General features: G+C 44.5%; 1 protein-coding gene across 1 annotated transcript; it reads left to right on the top strand.

Annotated features, from left to right (window-relative positions):
* The first annotated feature begins 2,697 nt into the window (after positions 1 to 2,697).
* On the top strand, positions 2,698 to 17,830 carry SRP68 (signal recognition particle 68). Its single transcript, XM_072880875.1, has 16 exons — positions 2,698 to 2,875; positions 5,001 to 5,067; positions 5,624 to 5,737; positions 6,728 to 6,923; positions 7,686 to 7,768; positions 8,002 to 8,111; positions 8,485 to 8,567; positions 8,812 to 8,952; positions 12,409 to 12,507; positions 12,826 to 12,890; positions 13,206 to 13,365; positions 14,063 to 14,157; positions 14,398 to 14,527; positions 14,974 to 15,049; positions 15,899 to 15,951; positions 16,422 to 17,830. Exons 1-16 carry the CDS (start codon positions 2,725 to 2,727, stop codon positions 16,647 to 16,649), a joined length of 1,851 nt encoding a protein of 616 aa, XP_072736976.1. The 5' UTR covers positions 2,698 to 2,724; the 3' UTR covers positions 16,650 to 17,830.
* The last annotated feature ends 129 nt before the right edge of the window (positions 17,831 to 17,959 follow it).

Below are 17,959 nucleotides of genomic sequence, written 5' to 3'. Positions count from 1 at the left end.
CTCCTGATCCCAGCCTGGCCACACGCCCTCGGGGAGTCGCTCCTGCCCTCTGCGAGGGCTGCGCCGCATCCTCAGCTACGGCCATGGAGGTCGCAGGGCTCATGAGGAAGGCCCAGCCCTAGGGAGCTTTCACCCTTCGGGAGCTGCCCCAGCTCCCTGTGCCCTCAAACACACGTAGCAGGGCACTGGCATTTGGGTTTATTGACACTGGTGGTGTCTTTGGTCTCCCTTGAGCTGTGGTCAGCTTGCAGAGAGGCCAGGTCTATCCTCACGCTGCAGAGTGAGACTGTTTAAAAAGATGAGAGAAAACACCCAGTTTCTTCCCAAAACGTCAGTGCAACTCACAACCCGCAGCCTTGTATGCAAAGATCAGTAGCAGGATCCCCCATCCAGAAATGGCAAAATAAATTCCTGGCCTGAGACGCAGATGGGTTATTTGGGCAGGGGTGCGGCATGCTGGGGATCTGGCCTCCAAGGGTGGCCAAAAGCAAAAGGCATAGTGTAAGGCTACCAACCTTCCCAGGCTGCAGGGGCTGGTGGTACAGGGATGGTCTGTGCATGGTGTGAGTCTCTCGAGCCAGGAACCCTCAGTGGATTTGTTCTCCTGCAACACCAAAGGCAGCTTAGACCCACCGCCTCGCTGTAAGGGTCTCACCGGAGGCTCTGTTCGATCAGTGCCACAGGTTTGTGTTGTCCTCCTCTGCCCTGGAGGAAGAGCAGAGCCAGCTCTGTGGCAGGAATCCGTGCACCGAGTCAGCAGTTGACAGTTTTATCCTCCTGCTTACAGACTCCAGAGGAGTAGCAAAGCTTCGTGCCAGCGTACGAGGAAGGCGGTGTGGCAGAAACGTGCCTGTGATAAACCTGATGGCTGTTCTGCCATTGGAGCGGGTCCCTTGGTGTGTGACGTGCATGTGTTTGCATCGGGGCATCTGAACATGGGTGCTGCAGTGCCAACCTAATCCAAGTCTGTCTGAACCGCCACAGCCACGAGAGAGGAGCTGTGGTCTGTAAAACGTGCTTCAGTTGACATGTCTGTTTGGTTCAAGCATCATCCTGAAACACAGTTTGGTTTAGATAGGGAATGGATCCCTGAGAGGCACAGTGGAAACCAAAAGCAGACAGAAAAGGCTTAAAAGATTTGCAACGGAAAGCTGCAGCGCAAGGACTTACATTTTCTTTTTCCCCTTTGAGCTTTCGTGTCCACAGGAGGGAAGGAGAGCTTTGAAATCAGAAATAAGAGGTCATAGCTGAGCCCTCTGAAGGGGAGAGGAGGAAAAATTGCTGCTTGCTGTAGCATGGCAGCAGCAAACTGCAGCCAGCCTCGCTGGCCCCAAAGGCAGGCAGAGCCCTGGGCTGGCAGGGACAGGTCTGGGGGGGTGAGCCCAGTGGGAACAGCTGTCAGAGCGGCTTGTAACGCTCAGTGGTATAATGGCTCTGTTTGCATAAGTATTTAGGACAGTAGGTATTCAGAAAACAGTTTGGTGTTTGTCCCTAAAGAAGTATCTCTAAGTTTGTTTCAAATACTTAAACCCCTTGTGCAAGAGGACCTGGTCTTAACTGCTTCCCTCAGGTTTATATCTTTAAATAGCTGCAGGGAAGTGCTCCTAGATTTGGGTGTGTTTGGGGCTTTTAAATAACAACAGAGGGTCTCTTCTTATACCAGGTATACAATCAGATGGGGCAAAGGTGCTCCCTGCCGTCCTACAGGTGCTGTGGCTGGAGGTGGGAGATTTTGGCTAGTGCTTGGCCTGGGGAAGTTTAAACCCACTCTCCTAAACCCAGCACGCTCCAAGGTGTCCCAGGAACGTGCTAAGGGAAGGAGAGGCTCCCGCGGGACTGCCACAGCAGCACGGACGGCCCTGCACCCGCCAGGTACAGCATCGCCCCACGGGGACTGGTCCCACGGTGCCCAACATGTCACTACTCCCAGAAACAGGCACCTGGGGGTGTTCGAGGAGCAGGGGGGGTACGTCCGCCTTTGCCCCCAGCACCCTGCTGTGAGCCATCAGGCACCGTCTGTGGTTTGCAAGGGCTCCCGGCTTCCCAGGGCTGAGCCTGCAGCCATGGGCACATCCTCAGTCCTTTCCTGGGATGCTTTGGTTAACGAAGGTGCCGCCATTTGCTCGAGCCTCCTCCGGTCGGTTCAGCCAGCGCACAGAGGTGAAAACCTCAGAGCCAGCCCTGCAGAGCAGCTTTTCATTAAGGTCTCCAAACCTACACCCCAAAATCACGCTTATTTTGCTAGGAAAGACATGGTTTCACTGAGTTTCAGCTGCCTGGCTGGTGCTGAGCGGGGCGCCAGCCCTTTAGCCAGGGGTTGAGCAGCCATACGGGAAGGCCTGGGGGGTCAGCCCCGGGTGGGTGCGGGGGACAAGGTTGGGGGGTGACCCTGGGGCCGGGGGATCAGCCCTGGGGCAGAGGAGGGGGATGGGGCTGGGGGCCCCGATCCGGGGGGGCTGGGGGGGGGGTCAGCCCCGGGGTGGATGTGGGGGGCAAGGGCAGGAAGGCCCGACCAGCCGGGCATGTATCCAAATCCTACGTGAGCCCCCAGTCCCGGGTGGGGGCCCGCACCCACTGATGCCCACTCCTGGGGACCACCTTCCCCCCGCCAAGTCCTCCCCTATCCCGTCTGCCCCCGCGGCGGCCGCGCTGGCCATGGCTTCGGCGCGCGCTTCCCCTCCCCCGGCCCATGATGCAGCGCGGTGGCGGCGGCTCGCGCACAAGATGGCGGCGGAGCGGCAGGGCACCGGCGGTGGCCGCGGCGCGGCGGGAGGTGGAGGAGGCAGCGGCGGCAGCGGCGCGGAGGAAAACAAGGAGAACGAGAGGCCGGCGGGGCCGCAGGCCGGCAGCCTCGGCGACAGCCTGGGCTTGGAGAGCATCCTGTGCTGCGGCGGTGACGGGGGGACGTGGCAGGCCCGGCCCCGTGGGTGGCGGGGGGACGTGGCGGCCGCTGTGTGGGGAGCGCGGGGGCTCGCAGGCCCCGGGCGGGCGGGCACGGCCGCCTCTGCTTCCCCGCGGGAGAGGGCCGGGCGGGGCGGCGGAGGCTCCCCTGGCCCTGTGCAGAGGCGGCACTGAGGGCGGCGGGTCCGCCCAGGCCGCACTGACCCGTGGCTCAGGCGGGAGCCGGGCTGTGAGCCCTGCGGTCGGGGCCCCGGAGGTGCCGGGCGATGCTGGGTGAGCGTGTCGGTGCGGCGGCCTGGGCTAACCCGCGCCGTCCCTGGCAGTGAGGGTTTGATTTGGATGAAATCGGGGAGTCATCTTTGAGTCTCTGAATCGTGGACTACTTCTCCTTCTGAACCGTGTGACAGCTGTCGTCAGTCTTCAGAGCAGAACCCTGCGCTAGGCTGCGTGCTGTAGATAAGAGCAGGCTGTCAGTAATCTTCTGGTGGTAATATTAATGCTTGAAGCGGGCAATAGTGGATAAAATAAACCTAACAGGTGTGCTGAGATGGCAGACTGGCTCCTCTAGATTTAGCACTTCTAAAATCTGATGTGGCATGTAAAGCTCGTGGTGTTTTTGTATATGAAACTTTCATGTGAAACTAGTCCAGCTGCACAGCTGTGATAGAGCTGAGTTTTATCTTTTGGGTGAGAGGAAAACTTAAGTGAAATAAGGCTGCAGTTTTCCATTTAGCATATGGCAGGTGTTGTAAAGTCAGTAACTGTAGAGTAAGATGGAGACATATTAATTCCCCTGGTAATGTTAAGAATACTTTAGTCAGTGAAAAAGTAAATAAAACAGGGGATATGAATTCAGGGAGTAACTGCACTAAATGATAAAAGACGGTCTGAAAAAAATCTTAGGTAGACAGTGAGGATGAGGAGTACTATGTTGAAGCGTTGCAGTTTGACTTGTTAGTTCCACAGATGCAAAGTAATTCAGTGTAATAACTATTGATGCAGGTTTTTAATACTTAAAACTAAAGAGACTTTCATTTAGGTGTAATTCCAAGAAAACACTTAGAGGTCTGTCTTTTAAACTTGAAAAGTCTGATGGTTGCTTTAACTATAGTAATAGTATTTCTTTTGATGTCATCATAGTATAGTCTGGTTTTGGTTTTGTGGTTTTTTTTTTTTTTTTAAGGCTTCTTGGTAAAGCTTAAAAGGGAAATTTTGGGATATAAATACATACGGTACAGAGATTTCTTGTTATAGAGATTTTCTTTCACAAAATAAAAACTGCCTTTTAAACTGAATTTCATCAGTAAATTTACTAGAATACAGCATGATTTTGTTTGGTAGCATAACTAAGCGAATAAAGTAAATACAGGATGCACAGAAATCAGCAAATACGCTGAAGAATGCAGACTGGATGGAAATCGTGGAGTGATGCTATCGCAAGTCACGGGCTAGTGCATTCTGTCATGGAGCACTTATTACAGTAATATGCAGTAAAACTAGAAATGTGTTGAAAAATTGAGTAGAAGATGAGCTCCTTGAATACTTCCCAAAAGCTCTTTTTATAAGGTTCTCGGTATTCAGAAAGTTTGTGGAAGCTGTGTCAGAAAGACAGCAGTGATTCTGCTCAGTGTACTTCTGTCCTTTTCCTGAGAGATGAGATGTTTAAGGGCAGGAAAGCTTCTCTCTTATTTCAGTTTTGCCAACAAAACTGTCACAAGTGTGATTGGGGGAGTGGTGTACTGTAGCTAGGGCAGTCAGTGATATTAGCCTAGATGCGTCTATTGGCATAGCTTATTATCCTGGAACGAGCTCTAGTAACAGCAAGACTCTTGTGGTTGTCTGTAAGAGGAGGTGCTTGTGGTACGTCTTAGTCCTGGCCTTGATGACAGTCATAAAGCTCTGAAGTAGGCAGTGGAGTCATGAGGTCTTTTAGGACCATCGGTTCTCTCAGCTGTGTGTTTTTAGGAGGTTTTTGGGTGCCTCTCTGTTCAAAGTGGATTTGCTTAATGGAACCTATAGGGTTCCCTTCTGTTATTTTGGGGTAGAACAAAGAACTGGTAACAGACGGTACTGTCAATCTGCCTTAACGGAAATTGCAGTCCTTCAGATTGTGAAGGAGTCTCAGCAGCAGCACGGTTTACGACATGGAGACTTCCAGAGGTACAGGTTAGTAAACAGTGTGGATGCCTTGGAGTTACTAGCGTGACTTGGCTTACTTCATTTAAAATGTAAGCCCACTGTAGCAGGCAACAAAAACGATCTGCCAAGTAAATAACCCTTGACGGGTTGCTTCATGTGAAGCAATGTACACTTTTTTTCATTGGATGTAATGTGCTGTGACTGTTCCATTTAGGAGGATACGGACTGGCTCTTGTTTCTCCATTGTCCTTTAAGAGCTTGTTAACACCTCACTGATAATCACTGTACTCTTCCAGAACTGAGTGTTCAATAGAAATACATAAAGCAATTGGACAGCAAAGAGAACATCATTCTGATTTTTCAAGATCAGGAATTATTACATGTCTTCTTACCTTGTATTCTGTTAACCACTGGTTTACAGGTGGTTTCTGAAGTACCTCTTACCATATGCCATATATGGAGTTCTTAGTTGTTAAAACCTTGCCTGTCACAGCCTTTAGTCCTTTTTTTCTGGTTGGAGAGAGCAGTAAACAGAAACAAAGCTGTTCTTTGGCCAAACTAACTGTGGTCGTCTTTTCTTTAGGGGTTATTGCTCCCGTAGGCTAAGGCGGCTCCGAAAAACTCTCAACTTCAAGATGGGAAACAGGCACAAGTTCACTGGGAGGAAAGTAACTGAAGAGATTCTCTCGGACAACAGGTACAGTCACTGGATGGAATCGAGCATTCAGTATATTAGTGAATAGTTTCTTTCATATCAGTAATTATTTTGATGTGGGTGTGGTGGAAAACTGTTCTGTACAATATACTCAGAAATGTTTCTTTTCAGAGATGTGCGGTGTTGATACTAATAAAAGATGAAAGTTCAGGCTACAGTGCAGGGGGAAGAGTCACTGCTCATATCCTGCTTCATCATGTGAACAAGTGGGAGAAGAGGGAGCAGCAACAGCCAGTTCCTTCTCTTCCCTCATAGCTGCTAAAATGGATTCTTTTCATAATCAGTAAATTACTTTGATATTAAAGAGGAAATGCTTATTGAGATCTGTTGCAAGGTAGCCATGTGAATGCTGATAACATAAATGGTGTAGCCAGCAAGGTTGTGGTTGGAGACATAATCCTTTCCCTTTGAAGAGAAATACTGGATTGCAAGTTTTGCTTAGATTTTCAAAATTTGGCAGAATGCTTGTCTGATAGAATATGTGGGTAATAGCCAGGATCTTGGGCTCATTTCCCATCTTTTAGAAACACTTGAAATGTCTGCTGTCTCCTCTTTTCTTGTGGAGAAAAGAGAACATTATGCTGTCTTCACCTGTATTGTTAAGAAGCCAGATGCATTATAGCATTAGCTGGTGGGAAAACAGACGTGCTTACCCATATTGAACCAGTTTGAAGAGTGACCTAAAATCATAAATCCATTGTCTTCACAATGTCTGTGGTGCTACAGAACAATACCAAATTCTCTTCCTCAGTTGGGTAATTACATTTCTGTAGTGAAAAATACAGTAGAAAACAGTTAGGAATAATATGACTGTGTGTGCTTAGAATGTTAAGAAAAGCATTGACCTCTTATTAACCAAGCTGAACTTTTGTTACTAGACTTTGCAGATCACATGGCAAAGAACTAGTGGTGACATGGTAATACTTGTTTGAATGTCGTAATTTTTTAATTAATCTTCGTCTTGCCCCACAGGTATTTGCTGTTGATTCTGATGGATGCAGAGAGGGCTTGGAGTTATGCCATGCAGCTGAAACAGGAAGCAAACACAGAGCCTCGCAAACGATTTCACTTGCTGTCTCGCCTGCGCAAAGCTGTGAAACATGCTGAGGAGCTGGAGCGACTGTGTGAAAGTAACAGAGTGGATGCCAAAACAAAGCTGGAAGCTCAGGTAACCACTGATACTTTGATCTTGTTTTACAGCAAAAGCTGAACAAGAAACCTTTGGATTTTGGGTGAAGAGATTATTCTCATCTAGCAATAGATAATCAAAATTGACTGATTCTTGATCTGATCGTGTCCCTTTGAATAGCTTGGACTTACTGTTAATTCAGCTGCTGGAATTGCAGAAATAACCAGTGGCACCAGCCAAGATGAAGACCTGGTGTTTAGAAGTTGATTTAAGTGTATCAAATGATTGTTCTTGCTTTGAAGAGCAGTATGTTTAATAAAAGTAAAAAGAATTGAGAGAAACTAAAATGGTGCAACGCAGCCTAAGAAACTATCCTTATCTGTTGAGTTATCTATTTGTTAAATGCCCTAAAGTAGCCACCTAGAACACAAGCCTTGTGGCTTTGGTTCCTGGAACACAGCAAGCAACTGTGGTGTGACACCAGCTGCTTTGAACAAGGGGCTGGGAGATTGCTGGGGAAAAAAAAAGTTTTGTGACATCAGTGTGTCATGTTGATTGCATAACAAGCAAGAAACATCTTTGCTTTCATCTCCTTAGAAATGTAGCAAAGTCAGTTAAAAGAAAAAAAGGTAGGTAGCTAGTAACCCGTGATCCAAATCAGTTGTCTTCTGTGGGAAGACCAAATGAAAAAGGCAAGGCTTAATCACTTGCTGTAGGCGTTGCAGCAGCCTTCGTACTAAAGGCTGTACAAACTAGACTGCTGGTCTTGGGGAAATTAACTTGCCCTTGCGCTGTCTGCAGGCATACATGGCTTACCTCACAGGAATGCTTCGTTTTGAACACCAGGAGTGGAAAGCAGCAATGGAGGCTTTCAACAAATGCAAGTGAGTTCCCCTGCTTCACCAGCTTCGTTTAGTAAATAGTATTGGATCAGTCTAGTAAGTTTATACACTGTGTGTGCAGCAACTCTGTGAGTTGTTTACTTAATTGTGCACTTAACTGGGAGGTACTACTGAAGAATTAGCATCCTCCAGAGTAAAGACACAAACTCTTCCCTTAAGATAGCATCTCACAAAAGGACACATACTGCAGCATTCATGTGTATTCTTTGCTGTAGGACCATATACGAAAAACTGGCCAATGCTTTCACAGAAGAACAAGCTGTACTGTATAACCAGCGTGTGGAAGAGATCTCACCCAACATTCGCTACTGTGCCTATAATATTGGTAAGGAAGGGGGAGTAACTAATCTCCAACAAAGAGCAAGGCTTGTTCGCAGGAAATACATATTGACTTGATGATTAAATACTGGTCTAAGTGACACTGGATTGAGTCCATAATATTTTGGGCAAATTCTGCACACATTCTGGGTCAGTTTAGCAGTGGAGAAATATACTCATTTTGCAACAGTGCATGTGGTTTTGTGTAAAAAGACAAAATACCAGTTTGCAGTAGTTTGCTTATAAAGTCAGAATGAAATTGCAAACTTATGCCCTTTGTCCCCAGATTGCCAGTATAAAATCTATTGATTAGCTTCTCTACATTAAAATAATTTGTGAACTCACATGGAAATGTGATCTTGACTTGTTAATTCTCTCAGGTGACCAGTCTGCTATGAATGAGTTGATGCAGATGAGACTGAGGTCTGGTGGCACTGAGGGTCTTCTTGCAGAAAAACTGGAGGTAACTTATTTGCATGCTTCAAGTTGAAACAGTCATTATCACTCTGAGCATAAATATTGCTGCAGCACGCCATTCAAGAGCTAAAACATATCAGAAGAGAGCAAGCAAGCCTGGGCTCTATGGGAAGCCACACTTTCCTAAAAAGCCCTTTGATTTTAAAATAGTCGAGTCTAATGTGAATTTGAAAGGTTCAATTTTGGATACTTTAAAGTGCAAGCTCATAAGTTCAGCCTATTCTCTATAGGCGCTCATTACCCAAACTCGAGCAAAGCAGGCAGCCACAATGAGCGAGGTGGAGTGGAGAGGAAGAACTGTTCCAGTGAAGATAGACAAAGTGAGGATCTTCTTGCTGGGGCTGGCTGACAATGAAGCAGCGATTGTTCAGGTAACCCAGAAGCCGTCTCTGGTGCTGGTGTTCTAGCTGTCCTCTTTCCTTCAATGTGCAAGATAATACATGATAGCTGGACTAAAAGCTTTTAAATAATATTTTTACTCAAACTGGGGGTTGGAAGGTTAAAAGTAAAAGTGGGAATATTGACTATAACCTAAAGCTGAAGTGTCAGTTGGGGATAGCTCCCACAGTCTACTAAGTGGTAGTTCGGGAGACCTGTTCTACTAAACCAGTGAGTATTACTGCTCTTTTGAACGCTCTGTTCTACCCAGAAGTGCTACCTTTCAGTGGCAGGGTGATAACCGTTATTATTTGTAAGTCACTTGGAAGTGAAGGTTACAGTTTTAAGAGTAACTCGTTTTGAATTACTGTTCTAATTTCTTTAAGTATCTTGCTCAAATGCTCCAACTTCAGAGCAACCAAAAGAAAAAAGATCTGTATCAGTCACCATTTTTCAGCAACAAAAAGCAATTTGCCAGGTGAAGCAGGTGCTATGACATTTATAGCACTCTCTTCTTGACTTATGCAAATCCTCAAAAGCAGGAAGAGGATTACTAAATGTCAGGATGTAAATTAATTTCAAAGGTAACAGTTCTGAAACGCTTGGAGTAGTACACAGTATGCATGTCTTTAGTATTGCAGCCAAGTTTTCCACATGGAGCTTTTTCCTTGGAAACGGTGCCCAGGTGGTATATTCTGCTTCCCAGTGGCTGTATACAGCACCCTTGCTGTTTGAAAAGGCAGTGAAAGGATCTTCAGTAACAATTGTTGCCACTAAAGATGGGCTTTTTGCAGCATCAAAACACATTTATCACCAGGAGAATAATGATGATAAATAGAATTTTAAATGATAAAATGAAAACCCTACAAAAGTATGAGGCAAGCAGGCAAGAGTAGGAGATAATGTTAAGAAGATAGTGTGAGTAGGATAAACAAGGTATGGCTGGGTAGGAAACATTAGTGTTAACTAGTTTTGTCATTATGTTATGAATTGTATGTTGCTGAATTTATTTTTTTTTGTAGGTAGTACATCGGTATGGCCAGCAGGTGGAAGTGCAGCTTAGAGTTCAATGTTCCCTCATTTAATTTCGGTCCTGCCAGGCTAGCAGTTGGACCTTTTCAGTTTAGTTGCCCTCTTTATTCCATAAAGCTGTGGCAGAACAGTGATTTGAATTTGTTTTCATCTTGCTTTGTGTTCCTTGGAAGCTCTGACTAAACAGAGGAGTTTTGTGGTACTGGATCACAGCTAGTAATGGCGAGAGCTGAGCACGCAGCAGCAGTGTTTACATTCCCAGAGGGCTAAAACTTGGCCTTTTGAAAGTAGTTCTGCAGTTGCTGTGTCAGCTGTGATGGGCAGTCCAGCTTCAGCTAAATGTATTGTGGTGGTTCCTGGGATCTTTGGCACCTTTCTGCTAGTCTTCCCTAAGTTGAAACCCTAACATAACAGCAGTGCTCTGCAGGGTTTGATTAGAAGCACACACAAATGTTTATTTTGCAAAAAACAAAAACAAAAAACAAACCAAAAAAACCACATGGAGATTCTCGGCACAATCATATCATTGCCATTGATGTCTTATTGGTAACGGGAGAAACAAAACAAATAAGCTAAACTGAAATATGAATCCAAGTTTAAAAATACTTATGTCAGCCCTTTTGTAGACTTGAATGCGTGACTTCAAGGGCCCATTGACTCCAACCAGGTAGAAGTGAGAAGGCTAAAGGGCAGAGCAATGAAAGTGTCCTCCTATCTGGTACTGCCTCAAGGATTCTGTGGTCGTCTCTGGTAACTAGGACTGTAGCAAAAATCGGTAGTAATAACTTTCAGAGGTGATACACAATGTTTTAGAACAAATTAAAAATTAGAAATGAGCACTCCTAGACTTTCAGAAGTGGGTTCAGTGGAATCAGTTCCCTGGATCCCTTTAAGATTGAACCTGTGCTGTTCTATCTGGGCATTTGAGTCACAGGCTGTAGCACTTGCATCTCAGTTTTATGATCTGGTGTCTCCCAAATCAGAACATATGCATATTTATACATAGAATCAGTTTAACCTTAGGAGTTTTTGCTTAGAAAGGAAAGCCTTTGTTTCATTGCATGGCCCAGCCCTTTCCCTGTTTGTGCTTGGCTGATGATCTAGCTATGTCTTTTTTCATTTTTGTGCATACAGTGAAATTGCCGTGCTTTTCTGGGTGAGGTTGGGAATGCTGTCAGACTTGTCTCTGGTTATTCTCAGTAGTTAGTCCCACCTTAAAAACTCTTGCAGCAAATCTCAAAAAAAAAAAAACCAAACACCCAAACCACCACCACCACCAACAACAAAAAAACCCCAAAAACCACCTTCATCTCAGGTCAAGATACCTGAGGCTTTGTGAGAGAGTAAAAATGACATTCCTTAATGGGTTTGCAAACCTGAAAAGAGGAGAGGCAGAGACTGTAGAGCTCTGCTGATCATAAACAAGTGAGCATGTTTTTAGGCAGTTTTTTATTCATTTGGACAATTGCAAATTTGTTGCAGCAACATTCTTCTTATGCTATTACATGACATGGAAGTGGTATAACACAGTGCTGATGCACTTTAATCCCTCCTTTGATTGCTAAGGTTAAGGTTTTTTTCTGGGCAGTTTTCCTCTTACTGTATCAGTAAGGTTCTTGCGATCCCCATCTGGTTACCTTTTCAGTCAGCTGAATGGAAGCTGAGTTTGGTTTTGGGTACATTGTTTAATTGGGTACATGATATGCCGGTCCATTAGGCAGAGATAAGGCTTCAACTTGTTTTTCAAAAGTTGTTTTCAAATTTTGGTTTTGGGGCAGAAGGCCAAAAGCAGCTTCATTTTTTTTTTTTTTTTGACAAAACTTGTGGTGACAGCAGAAAAGCACTTAGTCACTCCTGCTACTAAAATACAGGGTTACTTTAAAATATGCTTCAAACAAATAAATTATTGCTACTGCGAGCATTACTAGAGTGGGAGTGTAGGAAAGATAATCATCTACATGTTCTTACCACATGAGAAAAGTTAAATCAGCATAACAAGAGCAGTCCACATTGGTAGTTTGCCAGTTCAGTAATGCTCAGCTGCTCTTCTGTTGCTGGGCCTTTCCCACAGTGCAGTCCAACCTCAGCTGTTCTCGGAGCAATGTGGGTGCCATCCTGGACGGGAAGGGAGTTGCTGGGAAGGTAGCTGTTGCAGGGATGAGGCGATCAGAGCTGTGTGTGCTAGGCCTTCAGTGCTGCTAAATTCTCAGCACTGACCATGTTCCCCACAATTTCTGGCAGTTTGCCCCTAGAACATATTGCAGACAGATACAGATTGGAGTTCTAGCTACCCATGGATCTTAAAGCCATAATACGGGAGAAACTTTGTTTAATCTCCTCAGTTAATTCTTGCATCATGGGATGCAAAGTACAGAAATTTTGAACAGATATCTGTCTTAACTTCCCTTTGCTTTTAGGCAGAAAATGAGGAGACAAAGGAACGTTTGTTTGAATCTTTACTCAGTGAGTGTAGAGATGCCATTCAGGCTGTTCGGGAAGATTTGAAACCGGACCAGGTAAGCAGCGAACATCAGTGTTTCTACTTTCAACAACATAGTGTTTCTTTGGGACTTATTTGTTATTGTTAAACTTGCTTAACAGTAAAAGTGGCTGGGATTTCTTTAATAAAAAGCTGCAAAAGAGCCTATCACCTTTGATTTTATTCTCTTCAGAACTGGGGAGGGTGAATAGCAATGTAGAAGCCCTCATTCTTTTGCCGGAAGTCTGTTATAACTTCCCTGGTTTACCCAAACCTTGAGTTGTTTCTGATGTTTTCTTCCCTCAGCTGCCAGTTTTAAGTAAATCATGCAGTGTTTTGTCCCCCATTTCTGCAGAAGCAGCGGGAACACTCTCTGGAAAATGATTCTGGGAAGGTGTCCAACATCCAGTACTTACACAGGTAATAGGCAAGCATTGCTGCCTGTACTAGTGTGAAGAAGTTATGCTCTTATGTCAAGATTTTATTTTTGTTTGGTTTTGGTTTATGGGGTTTTTGTTCTGAGCCTCTCAGACCTCAAAGGGTTACCGTACAGATAAAGATCTGATTCATGCAGCTTTGAAAACATTTTGACTCTCATGTTGACCGTTGAGATTTTTTTTTCCCCCTACTAGTATCAGCTTAGACTGGGGGGAGGAGTTTTTTTCAGAACAAAGATTATTAATCTTTGTCTGAGTAGTTCTGACGGTCTGCTAATGGTATCTTTTATCTTTTTAGTTATTTGACTTACATCAAGCTGTCAACAGCCATCAAGCGCAATGAAAGCATGGCAAAGTCTCTGCAGAAGGCACTGCTGCAGCAGCAGCGGTCAGAAGAGGATGGCAAGCGCACACCACGGCCTCAGGACCTAATCCGTCTTTACGATATCATTTTGCAGGTAATGCTGGGAAAACAAATTAATTCTTCATACTAACTGGAGAACTTTGGTACAAAAAGTTATTGTAGAAAATACAGCAGTGCAAGTGAACTGCCCATGAAGTCTGAAGAACAGCTCAGTACCTACAGTAACTTTGTTGAAGATGTTCAACATCTACATGAAGCACAAAGAAATCCTTTTAGTTGTGAACAGAAAATGCTGCTAGGATGGGTGCTCTTGGTTTTACACTCTAATGCAGTCTTAAAATGGTTTTTCTGAGTATTTTATGCAGCACCCTGATAGCTGCCTTAGTTTCTGCTGGCCAGAAAAAGTAGCAGCTAAAAATACTTAAAATGTCCTCCTTCATAAGCAATTTCTCTATTTCTCACATAAATTTTCAGTTAACTGTGGGAGCCTATGGCTGAAGCAGTTGTGGATGGGAAAGGGAAATGCCTTATGAAAGAATTACTTCATGTGAAATCTGAGGAGTCTTTGTCCTAATTCCTGTTTGTGTCAGGAAATCTGTCCTGAGGGCAAACTTGCACAAGTTTCAATGAGTGTCCTTCATAAGGTTAGCATACTGATAATTAGAAAAACTGGAAACTTTTTCCATGGGAGTGTACTGTTGACTAGTTAAAAGGGGCAGCTTTCTCTTACTCCAGCAGATTCCAGAGGAAAACAATGCCTTCGTTTGTTACTCTGACTCTCTTTTGCACAGAACCTTGTGGAACTGACACAGCTTCCTGGCCTAGAAGAGGACAAGAACTTCCAAAAAGAGATTGGATTGAAGACACTTGTGTACAAAGCTTACAGGTGACTGAGAAACAGCCAGGTTTTCTTTAGCAGGCATTACATCTTCAAAGTTGTTATACCAAAGCACTGTGTGCTGTACAGGGCTTTGATGCAGTTTCCTCTGCCCTTTTGTGAAATGAAGACTGGATGCTAAGGGAAACTGGCCAGTGCTTCTTAATAATATCATCTCTTATCAGTCATTTGAGTTGGCAAAAGGTATGGATGACAACCATGTCAATGAGCCACTCTTTACTGTTGCAGGTGTTTCTTCATTGCACAGTCCTATGTCCTGGTAAAGAAATGGAGTGAAGCTCTTGTTTTATATGAAAGAGTGCTGAAATATGCCCGCGAAGTTCAGTCAGGAGCTGGAGCTTATACGAACAGCTTGAAGGTAGGAACCCAATCCTGTGTGTAGAAGGGAGCTGAAATTTATGAAAAGCTCTGTCCCAGTATTTATTGTCAATTAGATGCCAGACCATTACAATTCAAGATTGATGCTTAAGTAAGGAGAAGAGTAATACAAGTGTGACTGCTTGACACATTATAGTGGAGACTTTCTGGTGATGTGAAAGTGCTTCAACTGGCCGCTTGCTTGCCAGCTGTAACTTACTGTAACAACTCCATAACAATTTACCACACTTTCTCACAATCTGCACTTTCTGTCATACTACATCTCTAGTGCCTGAAGGACTGTACTGTAGCTTTTCCTCTTCTGAAAAGGCTTATCAGCACTAGGGCTTAATTTCTTAGTTCTTACTTGGTCAGGTTTTACTTTTGCCATAACTCTTAAACTCTGGTACATTTCAGTCTCTCAGATAATTTTCTTTAATGACCTAGGAGCTGCCTGATGTTCAGGATCTGATCACTCAAGTCAATGCAGAGAAATACTCCTTGCAAGCAGCAGCTATATTAGGTGAGTTGCACAATTATACTGCAGCTCTAATGTCTCTTCAGTAATGCCCCTGCAGCTATTTAATTCCTTTTATTTCATTTCTGAAGTTCCAAATTTTTTCCACTTCACTCTCATCTACATAGGCTCTGGAAAACACTTTTTTCCCCCCTTAGTTCTAGCTTTTTCTAGTTGTGCGTAGTGCAGCTAGGCAACCAATGACTAGACATTTGGCATCTTGCTCCCTGCCCAGAGATGTGGAAGTGCTTCATGAGGATGTGCACCTGTTTTGGTAACCTGCACAGAACATTCTGTTTAGTGTTTAATTTTTTTACTGCAAACAAGTTGGCCTTACCCATCCCAGTTTTGCCTAGCTGGGAGAACTACTGAGGAAGGGGAGAGCAGTGATGTTCTGCTCTTTGTCAGTGTCGACCAGGTTAGGGGGACTTTGGGGGAATGGATGAACTTCGTAATTTCTTGGGCTGCTGTTTTTGCTGTGCCTGCTGCTGGAAACCCAAGATAAGTAATGGATTGCCTTGTCTTGTATTGCCTTGCTGTTACTTTAACAGACCCCACTGCGGTCTTATCATCTGCTGCTTTTGCCGAACTCAAAATCTGTGCTTCTTTTAGGAGCTTCTCACAACAATGTGAAGGAGAAGCTGCCCATCACTGGAGAGCCGTGTTGGCTGTAGATGGAGTATGTGTGATCCTCTTAGTCTAGAAAACAAGTTGATTCTATTGAAAATATTGTCTTGTGCACCCCAGAAAGCAAGGTTCATAGTTACGCTTAGAGGACAGCTGACTCCTGAGACGGTCTTAATTTACGCCAAGATCTAGCCTGTTATTCTTACCACTTTTTCTTCAATTTTGCAGATGCAAATGACACTCATGAGACTGAGTCTCCATCTCAGGTCAAGGATGGCAAGGTAAGAGCTGAGAGCTCAGGCAAATTCCAGTGGTGTTCTTAATGAGTATTATTCTTAACCTGTTAGCTGAGTGTCTCTTACAACTCAAGAAATGTCATGCTGATTGGAGTTTGGTCATGACTAGTGTACTTAAAAGATTTTATTAGGCTTGTTTTCCTTCTGCAAGTCCTAAAGGTGGCTGACAGGGTGGGGTTCCTTGGGTAGAAACTAGGCTGCTGCTCACAGCTTCTAGTGTGGCATCTTCATTTTTTTACATTTAGCTTTCTCCCTGCACGTGGGAAGGTTTTCCAGAGATCCTGCAGCAATGCTTTGACAGGGGTTCGAATCATTTTCAAGGGCCCAAGATGTCACACAAGGGAACTTCAGCTTCTGTTGTCTCAGTTGCTGCTTAATCCTCTTTGCTTGTTTGACCCTTGTCAGCTTTGATTTGACATGTGTTTAATTTGTGTTTCTGCACTGGTCTCTTTCAGCCACTCTCGGAACGGTTTGAGACTTTCTGTCTGGATCCTTCTCTTGTCAGCAAGCAAGTCAGCCTTGTGCACTTCCCTCCGGGCTTCCAGCCCATTCCATGCAAACCCTTGTTCTTTGACCTGGCCCTTAATCATGTTGCTTTCCCACCTCTGGAGGACAAGGTGGAGCAGAAGGCCAAGAGTGGCCTCACAGGATATATAAAGGGCATCTTTGGATTCAAAAGTTAACCAGGACCCCCTGAGGAACAGAGGTTTTATTCTGTATTGAAGGAAAATCTCCAAGAGGTTCTAGGACACAAATATCTGCACCTGAAACCAACAGAGGGAGGTTTTACCATCTTCTTCCCTGTGTTCTGTGTATATGTCTGTGCACTTGCATTCTCTCCCAGTGTATTAAAGACAAACAATCTGTTCAGAAACATATGTACACTATAAATAGCTGAAAATAATCTGGAGCACAGAGAAATTCCATTCTGCTCAGAGAAGTTGGAGCTTGCTTTGTGACCAGTGGCCTGTTCAGGGCCGGTACACATCTACTTACCATGGACCAGGGCATAGGCATAACTTGATTCCTCCCCCCACCCCATTATTTGACACTATAATTTGGTTATTTTCGTCTAGAAATCTGGGTGTGATGGGGAAACAGAGACAAAAGTAGATGCAGAACTAAACCAGCAAGGTGAGGCTGTCTACATGAAGGTTATGAAACAGTAGCCAAGGGAGCTAACTTCTCTTCCCTTTCAACTCCCAGTCCTCACTGACAAGCATATATAGTTATGTAGCAAGAAGTCTCTGTATTTTTTAAAAATGTAACATTCAGAAATGACAAAATAGAGCCTCTTTCCTTACTGATAAAGATGGCAAATACCTTACCAAATGTTAATGGTTACCCCAGTTGTGGTGGAGTATAACCTGAATTTGTACTCTGGGCCAATAGGATCTTTCTTTATTGATACATGTTTTGTTAAATACCTAAATACAGTATAGAACCTAATCCTACAAGGCTTTTCCTGGGAAACTAGCTTCATGGGTGGCTTTAGAAATAGCTACTTGCTCTTCATGGGAAGTTGGGGGTCTCAATGTTCGTTTTGTCTCCGATCTGAACCTTGCCTGAAAACAAGATGATCTTTTTCTGGAGTTCATCTGTTGCTTTTTTCCTCGTCCTTGGTCGGTAGATACACCTGAAATGAGGAATAAGCAACAGGAGACCAGTAGGTTCTTGAGCGATCAATCTTCTCTGTCATGCCAGACAGCTTTTTTTATAAAACGCCCAGGTGCTACGGTGGTAGGCACTTTCAAAATGCAGGTAACTTCATAATCGTGATCATTTAAACAGGAAAAAAAAAAACCAACACAGCACATGGGCAGAACTGTTCCTAAATAAAGTATTTGGAAGTTTCTACCAGCAATGTTTGGGTTTTCACTCAGCCTGTAGCTGGAAGCTGAAACAGCAGTTTGTTCTAGCTGCCGTAACTCTTCTGCACTGGTTGTCTTGACTTTGCGTGTTTCTCCATTTTTAGGCATCGGAGTTGATAGGG

Source organism: Ciconia boyciana, chromosome 16, assembly GCF_034638445.1.
Source record: "Ciconia boyciana chromosome 16, ASM3463844v1, whole genome shotgun sequence".
Classification (NCBI taxonomy): domain Eukaryota; kingdom Metazoa; phylum Chordata; class Aves; order Ciconiiformes; family Ciconiidae; genus Ciconia; species Ciconia boyciana.
This window is presented reverse-complemented; position numbering and strand designations above follow the sequence as displayed.

What these genes read in the sequence shown, in the direction of transcription:
- SRP68 (XM_072880875.1), top strand. Translation starts at nt 2,725, where the DNA reads ATGGCGGCGGAGCGGCAGGGCACCGGCGGTGGCCGCGGCGCGGCGGGA. An exon ending in GAGGCTTTCAACAAATGCAA is followed by an intron (nt 7,769 to 8,001) that starts GTGAGTTCCCCT and finishes TCTTTGCTGTAG; the next exon opens with GACCATATACGAAAAACTGG. An exon ending in CTCAGGTCAAGGATGGCAAG is followed by an intron (nt 15,952 to 16,421) that starts GTAAGAGCTGAG and finishes GGTCTCTTTCAG; the next exon opens with CCACTCTCGGAACGGTTTGA.